Source organism: Hylobates moloch, unplaced genomic scaffold (genome assembly GCF_009828535.3).
Source record: "Hylobates moloch isolate HMO894 unplaced genomic scaffold, HMol_V3 SCAFFOLD_19, whole genome shotgun sequence".
NCBI classification, from domain to species: Eukaryota; Metazoa; Chordata; class Mammalia; order Primates; family Hylobatidae; genus Hylobates; species Hylobates moloch.
Genome location: NW_026652294.1, coordinates 16,864,631 through 16,882,137, shown reverse-complemented (window position 1 = coordinate 16,882,137; position 17,507 = coordinate 16,864,631). Strand labels below are relative to the sequence as shown.

The following is a 17,507-nucleotide window of genomic DNA, read 5'->3' as shown; positions in this document are numbered from 1 at the left end:
TGTCCTCCAGCGATGAATGCAGGGTGCCCGACTGGGAAGAGGGGAGAAAGCAAGATAAATGAACTGGGGCCAGCGGATCACTTCTTCCGTATTGAGAGAGGAGGCAGGAGAGAGGAGCGAGCTCCTTGCATCTGTGTGTGATCTCTGAGCACAGTGGCCACAGCCTCCACTAAAGGTGGCCCCCTGGGTGTCTTGTAATGGAAACCACTCAAGAGTCTAACGCCCTCTTTGGGAGACGTGAGGCAAAGCAGGGGGACAAGGGTAGTTCTTTCTCACCCTTCAGTGTGATATTCTGAGCTTTCTCAGTGGAAGATGCATTTTTAAATTATCAGAAATTGATAGATTATGAAATATGGTGATTCGTGAAACAGCTGTGTACATAATCAAACACAAGTTGATGTTGTTTGACCTCTCATCCTATGTACAAAGCACAAAAGTTGCATAGGAGATGAATTTATCTGGAAGGGAACTATGAGCCCATTTCATGGACAGACCCAGAACCTGTCCAGTGGTTCTCCCACTCCCGCTATATGATCATCCTCTGCCTTTGCGGGGTCTCAGCTCTGCTCACTCCCTTCTTGCCTCCTCCCCAAAATAAAGTCTAATAGAGTCATCTCCCAAGATCTATTCTAGCCCAGGACAGCAGGGAGGGCTAAGATTTTAAACATAAAAAACTTAGTGTCAGCTGGGCGTAGTGGCTCAGGACTTTAATCCCAGCACTTTGCGAGGCTGAGGTGGCCAGATGGATCACCTGAGGCCCAGGAGGTCGACAGCCTGGTCAACATGGTGAAACCCCGTCTCTACTAAGAATACAAAAATTAGGCCGGGCGCGGTGGCTCACGCTTGTAATCCCAGCACTTTGGGGGGCCGAGGCGGGCGGATCACGAGGTCAGGAGATCGAGACCACGGTGAAACCCCGTCTCTACTAAAAATACAAAAAATTAGCCGGGCGTGGTGGCGGGCGCCTGCAGTCCCAGCTACTCGGAGAGGCTGAGGCAGGAGAATGGCGTGAACCCGGGAGGCGGAGCTTGCAGTGAGCCGAGATTGCGCCACTGCACTCCAGCCTGGGTGACAGAGCGAGACTCCGTCTCAAAAAAAAAACAAACAAACAAACAAAAAAAATTAGCTGGGCGTGGTGGTGCACACCTATAATCCCAGCTACTCGGGAGCCTGAGGCAGGAGAATCGCTTGAACCAGGGAGGCAGAGGTTGCAAAGCCGAGATCGTGCCACTGCACTCCAGCCTGAGCCACAGAGGAAGACTGTGTATCAAAAATTAAATAAATATATACATACATACATAAAAAAACAAAACAGTGTCAAAACGATGAGGTCTTATTCTAAATGTTGTTCTGTATCTGTCATTTATTGGGTATACACAGAGTAGGCAGGAAAGCATAGATAAGACACATCTCTACCTTCAAGGTGAAGCTCCGGGCTGCCACAATAAACCACTCACTGCATCAGCTGAAACCTCTGCACTGTACCTATCTATGTAGAGCATAGGAAGAGAGCAAAGAAATAAAAAGCAGAATGCCTAAAATAATGCGACAAATCAAAGTTGAACAATTATAACAAAAAATAATTAATATGAATATGAATAACATTAAGAAAAGCATCAAATTGGGTCAAAATCATATTTGAGTAATTTTCTACATCCAAGAGATAGCCTGAAATAAATAGGACACAAAAGGCCAAAATAACAAGTTAGAAAAACTTACATAGAACCAACAAAAAAAGAAAACAATATTAATATTTAACAGTATTAATTTGTCAGACTTTGTCTTACCATGTACTTGGCAGCATTCCCTGTACCAAACGCATTACTGTACAAGCTGGAGATTTTATTTATTTTTTTATTTATTTTTATTTTTTTTTTTTGAGACGGAGTCTCGCTCTGTCGCCCGGGCTGGAGTGCAGTGGCTCAATCTCGGCTCACTGCAAGCTCCGCCTCCTGGGTTCACACCATTCTCCTGCCTCAGCCTCTCCGAGTAGCTGGGACTACAGGTGCCCGCCACCACGCCCGGCTAATTTTTTTGTATTTTTAGTAGAGACGGGGTTTCACCGTGGTCTCGATCTCCTGACCTCGGGATCCGCCCGCCTCGGCCTCCCAAAGTGCTGGGATTACAAGCGTGAGCCACCGCACCCGGCCGCTGGAGATTTTATAATGAGAAAATAATGAATAATAAATCTCATTACTAAAATCTTTTTATTCTATTGGCTTTTTGTTGTTGTTGAGACAGAGTCTCACTCTGTCACCCAGGCTGGAGTGCAGTGGTGCAATATCAGCTCACTGCAACCTCCGCCTCCCGGGTTCAAGAGATTCTCCTGCCTCAGCCTCCTGAGTAGCTGGGATTACAGGTGCCCACCACCACGCCCAGCTAATTTTTATATTTTTAGTAGAGACAGGGTTTCACCATGTTGGCCAGGCTTATCTCGAACTCCCGACCTCAGGTGATCTACCTGCCTCAGCCTCCCAAAGTGCTGGGATTACAGGCGTATTGGCTTTTATTATAAAACTAACATGTTACTTTGGTAACAAAGCTCAATAATATAGATGAGTGAAAAGTGCAAAAGTATTTTATCACCCCAGCCCTAAATCTCCCTCCTTGAGCTAAGCCTGTTCATGTTTGGTGTATCTCCTTCGAGAATATTCCCCTACTCCTACATCACATATATAGTACTTAAAAAAAAATAAGAAAAGAATATAAAGAACATATTCTTCAACCTCTTTTGTTTTACTTAATATATCCTGGACCTCTTTCTAGGTCAGTTTTACATAGATTTGCCTCGTTCCTTTTCACATCCATAAGCCTTTATTTTGTATTGCTCTATTTTCATGTAAACAGTCCCCAACGTGGATTTTTCAAATTGTTTCCACTTCTTTATACAACTTCAAATAACTGGATGAAAATCCATACATGTTTGTCTGTGTTCCTGCCATTGTGTTGTGTCCGTGATGGGTGTATTTCTAGAGGTGGGATGCTGAGTGTCAGGCACATGTAATTCTCATGTTAAGAGACATCCCAAGAAGGCCAGGTGCAGTGGCTCACGCCTGTAATCCTAGCACTTTGGGAGGCCAAGGAGGGTGGATTGTTTGAGCTCAGGAGTTAGATATCAGCCTGGGCAACATGGTGAATCTCCATCTCTACAAAATATATATATATATATATTAGCTGGGCGTGGTGGTGCACACCTGTAGTCCCAGCCACTTGGGGGGCTAAGACAGGAGGATCACTTGAGCCCGGGAGGTTACTGCAGTGAGCCGAGATTGTGTCACTGCACTCCAGCCTAGGTGCCAAAATGAGACCATCTCCAAAAGAAAAAAGAAAAGAAAGAAAGATACCCTAAATCATCCTTCCAAAAGCCATAGTGGCTGAGTGCAGTGGCTCACACCTGTAATCCCAACACTTTGTGAAGCCAAAGTGGGTGGATCACCTGAGGTCAGGAGTTCGAGACCAGCCTGGCCAACAGGGCGAAATCCCATCTCTACTCAAAATACAAAAATTAGCCTGGCGTGGTGGTGGGTGCCTGTAATCCCAACTACTTGGGAGGCTGAGGTGGGAGAATCACCTGAACCCGGCAGGCAGAAGTTGTAGTGAGCTGAGATTGTGCCACTGCACTCCAGCCTGAGTGACAGAGCAAGACTCGCTCTCAAAAAAAAAAAAAAAAGAAAAAGAAAAAAGCAAGCAATCTCATTTTATGCTCAACCAATTGTCTTACGTCTCAACCAAGTGTACATGTTCTCCTGTCTCTTTTTCACGCACACAGGTTGCCAAACTAATCAATGAAACAGTAGCTGGCCATGGTCTAAATTTGCGTTTTAGGGCTACTAGTGATGTCAAGTGCCTTGTCCCATATTTATTGGCTACAGTACTTCTTGTGTGAAACACCTGTTCAAAGAACATAAGAAATAACTGTATATGGAAAATTAGAACCAGGTACAGTTTGAAAGACCACGGACTTTGCTAGGGTTGCTTAAGACTCTTCAAAAAAGAATAGGCAGGCCGAGCGTGGTGGCTCACACCTGTAATCCCAGCACTTTGAGAGGCTGAGGCAGGCGGATCACCTGAGGCCATCATGGTGAAACCCTGTTTCTTAAAAATACAAAAATTAGCCAGGCATGGTAGCAGGCAACTGTAATCCCAGCTACTCAGAAGGCTGAGGCAGGAGAGTCACTTGAACCTGGGAAGTGTAGGTTGCAGTGACTGAGATTGCACCACTGCACTCCAGCCTGGGCAACAGAGAGAAGCTCCATCAAAAACAAAAAGAAGAAGAAGAAGAAAAAAATAGACTTAGGTGAGGACTGGGAGAGACAGGTTTCAGGCATGGGGAAGGAAGTCACATTTATTAATCATATTATAAGCTTAAATTTTAAAAAATCTAAAGCATCCCATGTGGCAAACAAGGAAATTTGCAAGTTCCTGGTTCCAAGTTGTTACCTGGTAAGTTCTTTAAAGCTTTCAGAAAACGAGCAATTCTCACGTTGTACAAATTGTCCCAGAAATAGAAAAAATACGCTATTGAATATATTCTGTGAAGCAAATATAACACTAATGATAAACTGTGATCACAAGAAAACTATGGTTCAATATCATGTCTTTTTCTATGATGAATATATGAATAAAATACTAGAGAGTATAAACCTATAACATTCTGATTCAAAAATATGCAATGACCAAGTTGGGGATTTTCACGGAACGTACGGGTAATTCAATATACGGAAATTTATGCTAAGAATGCACCATATTCATGGGATAAACAAAAAAGGAAGAGAATAATCATCTCATTGGAGTTTGAAAATTCGGCACTTAATCCTAATAAAAATGTTTAAGTATAGGAATAAAACACACCGCCTTATGATGAAAGCCAACTGCCAACCATGAAATACTAGTCAATATGATAATATAAAATAAGGATCCAAGCAAACCCAATAATGCGTGAAACCAACATAAGAAAACAAAATATTAAAAACAGTCAGAAATAAAAGTCCAGCATTATTCATTCATGAATTATTCATTCAATAACTACTATATTAGTAAACATGTAGTCAAGCACAAAAGTGTTAAAAATGAATAACATTTCTATAAGTAACAAGACAAGTTAGAAAACATTACATTAAAAGACCACTATTCATAATTGCATCAAAACAATGTAAAACATCAAAGAAATACATGTGAGCAAGAAATGTAAAGAAACAGCAAATCTCATGTGAAAGAAAACGGAAATCGTGACTCCCTGGGAAGCCATATGCTATTGCTGGGTGGAGATATAGCAGATCCTTGGCTTTAATGAGGGAGATACCGTGATACCCTCTCAATTGCTCATGTTTGAAAATACTACATCAAATAACTTCCTTTGTAAAGTTTAACTAAAAATATAAAGTTTAACTAAAAACAGCTCCTCAGGCCCCTGCGTGAAGCAGTGTGGCAGGGGGGAAGGGGCCAATCACTGGTTCCATCACTGATTAAAGTAGAGGCAGCAGGCAGGACAAGGCGGCGACATTATCAAAGAACTCATCTGGATAACAAAAGTGTTAAGACCCCAAAGCACGGTTCGGCGCAGTGGCTCACGCCTGTAATCCCAAGACTTTGGGAGGCCAATGTGGGCAGATCACTTGAGGCCAGGAGTTTGAGACCAGCCTGGCCAACATGGTGAAACCCTGTCTCTATTAAAAATACAAGCCGGGCGCGGTGGCTCAAGCCTGTAATCCCAGCACTTTGGGAGGCTGAGGCGGGTGGATCACGAGGTCAGGAGATCGAGACCATCCTGGCTAACACGGTGAAACCCCGTCTCTACTAAAAACACAAAAAATTAGCCGGGCGTGTTGGTGGGCACCTGTATTCCCAGCTACTCGGGAGGCTGAGGCAGGAGAATGGCGTGAACCCAGGAGGTGGAGGTTGCGGTGAGCCGAGATCGCGCCACTGCACTCCAGCCTGGGGGACAGAGAAAGACTCCGTCTCAAAAAAAAAAAAAATACAAAAAATTAGCCAGGCTGGTGGTGCACACCTATAGTCCCAGCTACTCGGGAGGGTGAGGCAGGAGAATTGCTTGAACTGGGAAATCGCGACATTGCATTGTAGCCTGGACAACAGAGACAGACCCCGTCTCAAAAAAAAAAAGACGCCAAAGTGCCATGATAAGGGAGTGTTTCTATAAACATGACAATACATCTTCTCTTAAGGAAATAGCATAGAGTCATCAAAAATAATAGTTATAACAACTGTATAGCAAGATGGAAAATACTTGTATAACATTACATTTTAAAAACAGGGCACGTGACCGGGCACAGCGGCTCATGCCTGTAATCCCAGCACTTTGGGAGGCCGAGGCAGTTGTATCACCTGAGGTTGAGAGTTTGAGACCAGCCTGGCCAACATGGTGAAACCCCCATCTCTACTACAAATAGAAAACTTAGCCAGGCGTGGTGGTGCGCACCTATAATTGCAACGACTCGGGAGGCTGACACAGGAGAATCACTTGAACCCAGGAGGCGGAGGTTGCAGTGAGCCGAGATAGCACCACTGCATTCCAGCCTGGGTGACAGAGTGAGACTGTCTCAAAAAAAAAAAATTATAATAAATAATAATAATAAGGCCGGGCGCGGTGGCTCAAGCCTGTAATCCCAGCACTTTGGAAGGCCGAGGCGGGCGGATCACGAGGTCAGGAGATCGAGACCATCCTGGCTAACACGGTGAAACCCCGTCTCTACTAAAAATACAAAAAATTAGCCGGGCGTGTTGGCAGTCGCCTGTAGTCCCAGCTACTCGGGAGGCTGAGGCAGGAGAATGGCGTGAACCTGGGAGGCGGAGCTTGCAGTGAGCCGAGATCGCGCCACTGCACCCCAGCCTGGGGGACAGAGCAAGACTCCGTCTCAAAAATAATAATAATAATAATAATAATAATAATAATAATAATAATAATAAATAAAAACAGGACACACCATTATAAGTATAAAAGCCATGCAAAAAATAATATGGATTTGAAAAATAACTGGAAGCAGAGAATAAAATCAGTAGTTATGTTGCAGGAGAACTAGGGGTAATTTTTGTCAAATTATATTTTTTGTCAAATTTGGCTATCTTTTTGTCAAATTATATTGAAAATACATTTAAAGTGATTTTTGAGCAACAAAAGCTGCAATGTGAGAGAGAGTGTCTGAACAAGGTGGACTCTGCCGTGTTGCCTGCCTGGGTAAAACCAACCACCATCCCTCCCACGAGGCTTGTCATCAGGCAGGTGTCATTCAGCAGGGACTGGACTGTGCCTCTCTCAGGGTTATAGATGATAGGCACTGGACAGAATGATCGTTCACTTGCTCCCGAGTTAACAATGTTATCGATTAACATGGCCCCGATTGTCTTGGCGCCTATCATTGTGTTATTGGATGATTCTCAGAAGACTTTTGTGACTTAATGAAATGGGAAAATTTCCCTTATCCTCTTTGCACGGTATAAAACGGGGTGTGGCTCACTTTTTCGGTGCCCTGCGGCCCAAACCCCTAGGGGGAGCATGCGGACAGGCAGGTCATGGGGAGCGTGGGCTCCGACCCCACAGCAGCGCCATCTAGGGTTGAGTGTTTGCAGCTCCCAAGCCCCAGTGAGCTTATTGGAACGATAAGGCAGAGGGTCTAATTTCTGTACTCCAGGGTTCTAACCCTAGTATGCCAGAAAAATTGGATCACACGTGGGCTTGGAGAATGAGTGCAAGGTTTTGTTGAGTATAGCTCTCAGCAGATGGATGGGGAGCCAGAAAGGGGATGGAGTGGGAAGGTGGTCTTCCCCTGGAGTTGGGCCACTCAGCGGCTGGGTTCTCCTCCAACTGCCTTTGGTTGAATTTCATGTCATCCAGCCGTGGATGACCTGTCAGCATCTGTCGGTGTGTTCTTCTGCCTGTGTGTTCCTCTCGACGTCCAGCTGCTTGTGTGTGTCTGCCTGTTAGGTGGGGATATGGCAGGCCAGAGTGGTCTTAGAAAATGCAGCATTTGGGAGCGAAAACAGAAATGCTCGTCCTCACTTAGATCCATGGGCCCAGGCCCAAGGGTGGAACCCTCACCGGGGACCATGCCTTTCTCTCCGCAGCACTTCCCCGCCTGCTCCCATATCATTAATGTATAATGTCAACATTTCAAAAGTGCTTTACCAATCTACTTTGCCACCAGAAGCCTAAGCGATTTCCAGTTTTATTGCATCCTAGTCAGCCTTGGGCATTCCCATGGTTTGTTCATTTAAAATCATTAGACAAAAATCATGTGACATTTCTGAGACATTAAGATTTTTGTTGTATTCTAACTTGTTTTTTTTTTTTTTTCCTACTTCTCCAATATTGTAATTAGACAGCCGACTTTCCCAGAGCGCTGTTATGTCTTTTCAGGCTGAGATGACTTGAGAATAAATGTCCCTGATCCTCGTCCATCTCCAGGCTTGGGAGAAGGTTGTAAAGAAATGTGGCTTCAAAAGGTAATCTACGGAGGTGAGGTCTGGGGGAAGTCCCCAGAACCTGAGTTCCGTGAGGGCAGAGAACGGGCTGTTACGCTTATGGCCACAATCCCAGCATCTAAAACAGTGTCTGTCACAGACCCAGCACTCAATGAGTATTTGGGTTTTGTTTTGTTTTGTTTTGAGACAGAGTCTCTTCTCTGTTGCCCCAGTTGGAGTGCAACGGCACGATCTCGGCTCCCTGCAACCTCTGCCTCCCAGGTTCAAGTGATTCTCCTGCCTCAGCCTCCTGAGTAGCTGGGATTACAGGTGCCTGCCACCACGCCTGGCTAATTTTTATATTTTTTGTAGAGATGGAGTTTCGCTATGTTGGCCAGGCTGGTCTTGAACTCCTGACCTCAAATGCTCCACCCGCCTGGCCTCCCAATGTGCTGGGATTACAGGTGTGAGCCACCGTGCCCAGCCGTCAATAAGTATTTGAATGAAGGAATAAAATCTGATTGTTAACATCCAGATCTGTAGCCACCTTCATAGGATGAAACACACAAATGGGTTCCAAACAAGTTGGCTGAAGTGTTTGTTGCTCATGTTGTCTCATGTGCAATTGGAGATATGCAAAAAAGGGAAAAAATGTACACATCTGCATAAAAAATATCTTAGTAAAAAAAATGTAAAACCTTTGGTAAGAGCAGGCACAGTGGCTCACGCTTGTAATCCTAGCACTTTGGGAGGCCGAGGTGGGTGGATCGCTTGAGTTCAGGAGTTCAAGACCAGACTGGCCAACTCGGTGAAACCTCTTCTCTACTAAAAATACAGAAATTAGTTAGGTGTGGTGGAGCATGCCTGTAAACCCAGCTACATGGGAGGCTGAGGCAGGAGAATTGCTTGAACCTAGGAGGGGGAGGTTGCAGTGAGCCAAGATTGCACCACTACTGCACTGTAGCCTGGGCGACAGAGCAAGACTTCATTAAAAAAAAAAAAAAAATCCTTTGGTAATGGTAAGTACATTGGTACACTGATAGATGCCCAGACACATGGCTTAGAGGGCAATGGAATCCTAGAAGCAGAATTTGCTGGTTTTCTCCCAATCCAGGAATATTCCTTCCTGGGTCTGCCTTCACCCTTTCCCAACCCACGACAATGAGTCTTGCCTTGAGATCCAAGCTCCTGGGACGTGCCTCTCCGTTGCGTTGGCCTGGGCATTCAGACTCTCCCACAGGGCTCGGCTGCAGCAACAGACTCACAACAGACTCTGCTGCCAAACAGAGGCTGCACTTAACTCTTGCCAAAGCGTCCATAAGGTGCTCTAAAGTGGGTTGCAATGCTCCCGCAATTTATAGCAACCAAGTGCCTAAAGATAAAATCTTCATGCGTCATGCAAATGGGTTGCCTGAGCTTTCAGACACAGGTACAGTTAGTGACTTCTCTGTGTCCTTGGCCCAGCCTCCCTCTACTGTTCTCTCTCCCACCTCCACTGTCAAGATTTTCCCCCAGTGCTCCCATTAAGTCTGAGAAAGCTCCTAAAAAAGGCATTGACTTTTCAGGCACAGGCACAGCCGTTTTTCTTATCCGTGTCCTTGACTTTGGCTACTGGCCAATGCATGCTGCATGGACCAGAGTTAACGGGGGCCCTTCCTATGTGCTTGTACAATGTTTACCTCTCCTCCTTTGGTAAAGGGAGAGGGATGACTTTTCCTATCTTGGGGAAAATCAGCCAGTGGTTGAGACAGACTAGAGGCTTCAGGAAATGGAGTCTCCCTCTGTCGCCCAGGCTGGAGTGCAGTGGCGCCATCTCGGCTCACTGCAACCTCTGCCTCCCAGGTTCACGTGATTCTCCTGCCTTAGCCTTCCGAGTAGCAGGGACTACAGGTGCCCGCCACCACACCTGGATAATTTTTGTATTTTTGGTAGAGACAAGGTTTCACCACGTTGGCCAGGCTGGTCTGGAACTCCTGACCTCAAGTGATTTGCCTGTCTAGGCCTCCCAAAGTGCTGGGATTACAGGCATGAGCCACTGCGCCCGGCCCTAGGTTCTTACCCTAACTCCACCACTAACTCAATTGTAATCAGGGAATGTCCCTCCTTTTTGGAGCTGGTTTTCTCCTCTACAAATGAGGGACTGGGCTCATTGATGGCAAAAATGTGGCAGATTACTATTTATCTTCTCTGTTGCCCCTAGAGGGTGCCCACTAGGTCACAGCAGCACTCTTTCCCAAAGAGCCTAGATGTGTCACCGCGATTCTCCCGTGCTTTAGACACCCTCACTAACAACAGCGGGGAGGTTATGCCTCTTTGCCATCTGTGTACCAGGCGACCTGGAAGGGCCTTCCAGCTCTAACATCTCATAGTTCTAAAGCTTAGGTTGGAGAGGGGGCACTGAACTCCTATGTTTACAGAGATGTTCACCTTAAGCCCTGATGATAAGCCCTGATGAAGTCCTTTCTTAAAAGAGTGACTTGAAGATGAGGAAGGATGTCAGAAGGCCCCTCCCACTTCCCCCAGGAGGGAGGAGGGAGGGACCCAGGGCTGGTCCACTTGAGGCTGCTGATGGCCTTGGCTAGGGAGCAGAGGATTCTAAGGCCATTGTCAACAGTTCCTTTGAGGCCTTGGGGTTCCTTGGTCCAAGTACAGTTTGCCCACAGCCTTGCATCCTTTCCCATAGATCCTCTCTCACTATCCATCAAACCCAAGCCAAGTCTATTGTAGATGCTCAATTAGGAGACAGGCTAGAACCAACCTAAGGGACATACAAGTCAAACCCTGTTACGTGCTGTAGAAAGTCACACATACAGTCCATAGTCCAGCAATACCCACGCTGGAAACCCCAAATTCCATAAGAAAAAGGTACTTAAGAACAGTGATTCTCAAAGGTCTTGCAGAACTCTGAAGTTCCAGATACTGAACCAAAATGATTCAACAGGAAAATTGAATGGTGATTCTTTTTTCAAATTACAGGAAAAGTTTGAGTGGAGAGAATTTTCCCACTTGTGCCTTTTTTCCTTTTTCCTCGCTTTTTCTTAAGATTTACAAGCTCCCCCCACTTGCCTGTTAACAAGTGGCCAGAGGAGATCTCACTATTTCTAAGTGTGACCACACTTTTGTTAAAAATCTACTTTGGGTCAGGTGCAGTGGTTCATGCCAGTAATCCCAAAACTTTGGGAGGCCGAGGGGAGGTGGATCACTTGAGGTTAGGAGTTCGAGACCAGCCTGGCCAACGTGGCAAAACCCTGTCTCTACTAAAAACACAAAAATTAGCCCAACATAGTGGTGCATCATGCCCGGCTACTCGAGAGGCTGAGGCAGAAGAATGGCTAGAACTCTGGAGGAGGAGGTTGCAGTGAGCCGAGATCGCACCACTGCACTCCAGCCCCGGCAATAGAGTGAGACTCCATCTCGAAACAAACAAAAAAAATCTACTTTGTTTTCAAAATATTCAACACTGTCCCACTGAATGACAGTGAGCCCTCTCCCATGGAAGGGGGATTTGTGGTTGTCTTCTTGGAGATCCCCAAACTTTTGCTTTGGAAATATAGACTTTTATTAATTTTTAAAAATTCTCATACATGCATTTGACACAAAAGTTAAGAGGAACAAAAGGGCAAATAGTAAAAAATAAGTGTCGCTAGGTGTGGTTGCATGTTCCTGTAGTCCCAGCTGCTGGAGAAGATCACTTGAACCCAGGAGTTTGAGGCCAGCCTGGGCAATATAGTGAGGCCCTGTCTCAAAAAAAAAAAAAAAAAAAGGGTCTCTCCTTAAATCCTGTTTCCCAATGTCCCAGGTTCCCTGCCCAGAAGCAACCACAATTTTCAAGCAACCACCTTTTTTTTTTTTTTAAGAAAAAGAAAGAAAATCAAAGCATCTGCTCCGTATACTCTTAGTACTGTTTTTTAATCAAATTAGTCACAACTTGTTATATATGTATAAATTATAAATGTATGCATGTATGTATATCTTTATTAGGAAAAGACTTGGTGACGAAAGTCAGTAAAGCTTTTAAGTTACATTTTATTCATCACATCAGTATCCACATACATTTATTTTATTTTTATTTTATTTTTGAGACAGAGTTTCACTCTGTTGCCCAGGCTGGAGTGCTATGGCGCCATCTCGGCTCACTGCAACCTCTCCGCCTCCTAGGTTCAAGCGATTCTCCTGCCTCAGCCTCCTGAGTAGCTGGGACTACAGGCGCCCACTGCCATGCCTGGCTAATTTTTGTATGTTTAGTAGAGACGGGATTTCACCATGTTGGTCAGGCTGGTCTTGAACTCCTGACCTCAGGTGACCCACCCGCCTCGGTGTCCCAAAGTGCTGGGATTACAGGTGTGAGCCACCGTGCCCGGCCTAGTATCCACATACATTTAGAAGACAGCTGTTTGTGGATGAATGGAATAGTAAGCCATCAGCCTAGGCCTGCATAGGGGTAGTTTGAACTGCGCTTCTACTAAAAACACACAGCCACCCCCACCCAGGGTTCCAGGCCAGAGTGGATCTTCTGTCTGTCTGTCTGTCTGTCTGCTGCCCACATTGTAATAGCCCAGTGGGTTCATTTTGCCCTCTGCCCAGATAGAGTTGATTTATCAAGACAGGGGAATTGCAATAAAGAGTTTAATTCACACAGAGGAGATGAATGGGAGACTGGAGTTTTATTATTACTCAAGTTGGTTTCTCCAAAAATTCGAGGACTGGGTTTTTTCTTTTGTTTTGTTTTTTGTTTTTTCAGATGAAGTCTTGCTCTGTCACCCAAGCCGTAGTGCAGTGGCGCGATTTCGGCTCACTGCAACCTCTGCTTCCCGGGTTCAAGTGATTCTCCTGCCTCAGCTTCCTGAGTAGCTGGGACTACAGGTGCCCGCCACCACACCCGGCTAACTTTTGTATTTTTAGTAGAGACGGGGTTTCACCATATTGGCCAGGCTGGTTTTGAACTCCTGACCCTGTGATCTGCTCGCCTGGGCCTCCCAAAATGCTGGGATTACAGGCGTGAGCCACCGCGCCTGGCCAGGACTGGGTTTTTTTTTTTAAAGGATAATTTGGCAGGTAAGGGTCCAGGGAGTGAGGAGTACTGATCGCTGGGGTTGAAGCTGAAATCACAGGAAGTTGAAGTCGCCCTCTTGCGCTGAGCCGGTTCCTGGGTAGAGGCCACAAGACCAGATAAGCCAGTTTATCAGTCTGGGTGGCCACAGCTGAGCCATTGAGTGCAGGTTCTGAACAATATCTCAAGCATTCATGTTAGGTTTCACAATAGTAACGTTATCTCGAGGAGCAACTGGGGAGGTTTAGAATCTTGTGGCCTCTGGGTGAATAACACCTAAACTATAATTTCTAATCTTGTGGCCAGATTTTTAGTCCTATAAAGGCAGTCTGGTCCCTAGGCAAGAAGGGGGTTTGTTTCGGGGAAAGGGCTGTTATCATCTTTGTTTCAAAGTTAAACTATAAACTAAGTTCCTCCCAAAGTTAGTTCAGCTTATGCCCAGAAGAATGAACAAGAACATCTTGGAGGTTAGAAGCAAGATGAAGCCGGTTAGGTCAGACCCCTTTCACTGCTGTAATCTCCCCACTGTTAGAATTTTTGCAAAGGTGGTTTCGACACTGTACCTCGATTCCCAGGGCTCTGCCTCCTGCACACATTTTAGAACTCAGATTACCTAGATGTCTTTAGCCTCACTGGTGAACCTGTGCCAGAGTTGGAAAATTAACAATTTGATGTCAACCGTCCACAGTGATGAGGCTGATACGCTGTCCTACGTTCTGTTTGAAGAGCTGATGCGATGTGACAAAGATTCCATGCCAGATGGAAATCTGTCAGAGGAGGAAAAACCGTTTCTCTCATATTTTCCTTTGCACAAGTTTGAGCTAGAACAGAACATCAAAGAACTTAACACCCTTGCGGACCAAGTTGACACCACTCACAAGTTGTTCACCAAGACCAGCCTGGTGGCCAGCTCTTCCGGAGCTGTTTCTGGGGTCATGAACATCCTGGGTTTGGCCCTAGCACCTGTGACAGCAGGAGGCAGTCTCATGCTCCCAGCAGCTGGAACAGGGTTGGGGGCAGCAGCTGCCATCACCAACATAGTAACAAATGTCTTAGAAAATAGAAGCAATTCAGCAGCAAGAGACAAAGCCAGCCGACTGGGGGCTCTGACAAGATCACATGAGGCTTTCAGAGGAATAAATTGGTCTGAAATCGAGGCTGCTGGCTTTTGTGTCAATAAGTGTGTAAAAGCCATCAAGGGCATCAAGGACCTTTGTGCCTACCAGATGGCCAAATCCAACTCTGGCTTCATGGCTATGGTCAAGAATTTTGTGGCCACAAGACACATCCCTTTCTGGAGGGCTAGAGGGGTGCAGAGAGCCTCTGAGGGCACAACTCTGGCCATGACCAATGGTGCCCGGGTGATGGGTGCTGCTGGGGCTGGCTTCTTACTTAAGAAAGACATGAGCAGCTTCCTGCAGAGCTGGAAGCACCTGGAGGATGGGGCAAGGACGGAGACAGCAGAGGAACTGAGGACACTTGCTAAGAAGCTGGAGCAGGAGCTGGACCGGCTCACCCAGCGCCACCAGCACCTGCTGCAGAAGGCGAGCTGGACCTGTTCCAGCTGCCGGGGCAGGGCTGTTCGAGGATCCCGTGTGGTTAAACCAGAAGGTAGGAAGGCAGCGAATAGCACAGACATGGTCTTGCTCTTCTAAAAGCTTACCATGGGGGTGGGGGGCGAGGAATGCTAAACGGACACATCAGTGCATAACTACAGCTGTCCTTTCTGCAGAGAGGACTTGCCGCACACCCCTGACATTAACTAGGCACCCTCTGTTCTTCCCAGAATTGCGTTCTGTTCTCTCAAAGCCCTGACCATAAATAACCATAAATTCTTGAAATCTCATATTTGTGTGTTTGCGGGGATGCTCCCTGTCTGCCTCTCCTGTGGTCTGCAGGCTCGGCAGGGAAGGATAATTTGGCGGATAGGGGTCCAGGGAGTGAGCAGTGCTGGTTGCTGGGACTGGAGATGACGTCATAGGAAGTCGAAGTCGCCCTCTTGCGCTGAGTCGGTTCCTGGGTAGAGGCCACAAGATCAGATGAGCCAGTTTATCAGTCTGGGTGGCGACAGCTGAGCCATTGTGTCCCTCTTGTCCATACCAGTATCCCCAGCACCTAGCAGTGCTTGGCACATAGCCAGTGTGCTGGAAATATGTGTTGAATGACATGAATGTGGCATTGCGTGATAAAAATGACACTTCAAATGAGTTGGGAAAGGATTTTTATTTGAAAAATATTTTACATTTCTAGACTCTCCTGTGTAAAGAAATTAAATTCCTAGATGTAAAAACTGAAACAAGAAAACTGCTACCAAAAAATAAAGGAGAATTTCGAGATTCATCTTTAATAGAATGACGGGGTAGCAAGGTCACAACCTGAAACCCCGGAAAGGGACACATAAGTCTTTGCCGAAGATGTGAAGGCTCAAATGTTCATTCACTCATTGTCCATTCAACAGATTTTCATTAAATGGGGCCTGTGATGGGCCGAGGACTTAGGAGGTGGCTCCAAATGTGTCTGCATGTTGGAATTATCTGGAAACTGCAAAAAATACTGATGAGTGGGTGGGTCCCGCCCCCGGGGACTGGGCTTTAGTTGGTCTGGGATATGACCTGTATTTTAGACCTTTTTATTTTTATTTTTTATTTTTTGAGACGGAGTCTCTCTCTGTTGCCCAGGCTGGAGTGCAGTGGCGCAATCTCGGCTCACTGCAAGCTCCACCTCCCAGGTTCATGCCATTCCTCTACCTCAATCCCCCGAGTAGCAGGGACTACAGGCGCCTGCCATGACGCCTGGCTAATTTTTTGTATTTGTAGTACAGATGGGGTTTCACCGTGTTAGCCAGGATGGTCTCGATCTCCTGACCTCGTGATCCACCCACCTCAGCCTCCCAAAGTGCTGGGATTACAGGCGTGAGCGACTGCGCTTGGCCGACTTTAGACATTTTTAAAGATCTCCAGGTAATTCTGTGGTGCAGCCAAGTTTGGGACCCATTGCCCTGGAGAGGGAGGGGTTCTCTTCTTCTCTTCTCAAAACCAATAGAATGTTGCTCTCTGGGGACATATTTGAGCTTCTGAACATCCAGGGGCAGATCTCTTTCTTGGAAGCTGTGAGACACAGGGACTCATGTTCCACAGGGTCTCGCTCACCTCTCCCCTGGCCTGTTGCAGAGCACCAGCCTAGGCTGGGCCCTGGCAGGGCACTGAGGACACCGGAGAGGACAGTCTCTGCCCCAAGGATGCTTGGCCACCAGCCAGCCCCACCAGCACCAGCAAGAAAGGGGAGACAGGCCCCAGGAAGACACCAACAATGAGAAGGGGTAAGTGGGATGCAAGGAAGCCAGGAGCTGTGGGAACCCCTGACAGTGAAGTAACCCCTCCTTGGGTGGGTGGGCTTCGGGGAAGGAGAGGGAGGGCCTAATCGGGACAGAGGTTGTTGCTACCTTTCCATCCGGCCACCTGCCACGCCACCTGGTGCCTTTGCCAGTCAGTGAGATCACTGAGCTCTCTCTGTACTTCCTGCCAGATGGGCCATTCGTTCATTCATGAAGTTAATCAATGCACAAATCTCAATTGGGCACACCTCTGTGCCGGGCATCATGCCAGGCCTAGCAGTGAATAAGACAGACAAGGGCTAGGTGTGCAAAGTAAAGAATGACCTCGCCCAGCCCTGTAATATGTGGGAGCTCAAGTGAACCCACTGTGGGATCCCTAAGATGCTGCAGAAGTGAGTAAACTTCTCCTTTCTTTTTTTTTTTTATACCCTAGTTGGTCACCCTGTCACCACAGAACCTTGATTTAACAGAGGCAAAATGCAAGTCTGCCATGAAGAATACTGGAGGTAGGGAAACTTCCAGTGGCAATGATAAAACCAGCAGCAATGATAATAGAAGGCAAACCTGCAATGGTCTGTGGCAACCCTTGGGGACTCCAGAAATACCTGGGGTGGAAGAGAAATTTGCAAGAGACCAGGATTTTTGTGTGTACAGATGGAGTTGGAGGCCAAGAAGACCTACATGTTCATGTTAATTAAAACTGGAGCT

At 46.5% G+C, this 17,507-nt stretch overlaps 1 protein-coding gene across 1 annotated transcript; it reads left to right on the top strand.

Annotated features, from left to right (window-relative positions):
* Positions 1-4,388: 4,388 nt before the first annotated feature.
* Positions 4,389-17,362, top strand: APOL5 (apolipoprotein L5). The gene is made up of 5 exons (XM_032139342.2): positions 4,389-4,443; positions 8,420-8,506; positions 14,093-15,076; positions 16,603-16,784; positions 17,233-17,362. The coding sequence occupies exons 2-4, from the start codon at positions 8,443-8,445 to the stop codon at positions 16,776-16,778; spliced, it is 1,224 nt and encodes a 407-aa protein (XP_031995233.1). The 5' UTR covers positions 4,389-4,443; positions 8,420-8,442; the 3' UTR covers positions 16,779-16,784; positions 17,233-17,362.
* Positions 17,363-17,507: the final 145 nt, after the last annotated feature.

Bases quoted from the DNA above. Each gene is read 5' to 3' on its own strand.
- APOL5 (XM_032139342.2), top strand. From the start codon at position 8,443: ATGTGGCTTCAAAAGGTAATCTACGGAGGTGAGGTCTGGGGGAAGTCC. The intron at 8,507-14,092 runs GTGAGGGCAGAG...AGATGTCTTTAG, and splicing joins GTCCCCAGAACCTGAGTTCC to CCTCACTGGTGAACCTGTGC. The intron at 15,077-16,602 runs GTAGGAAGGCAG...CATGTTCCACAG, and splicing joins CCGTGTGGTTAAACCAGAAG to GGTCTCGCTCACCTCTCCCC.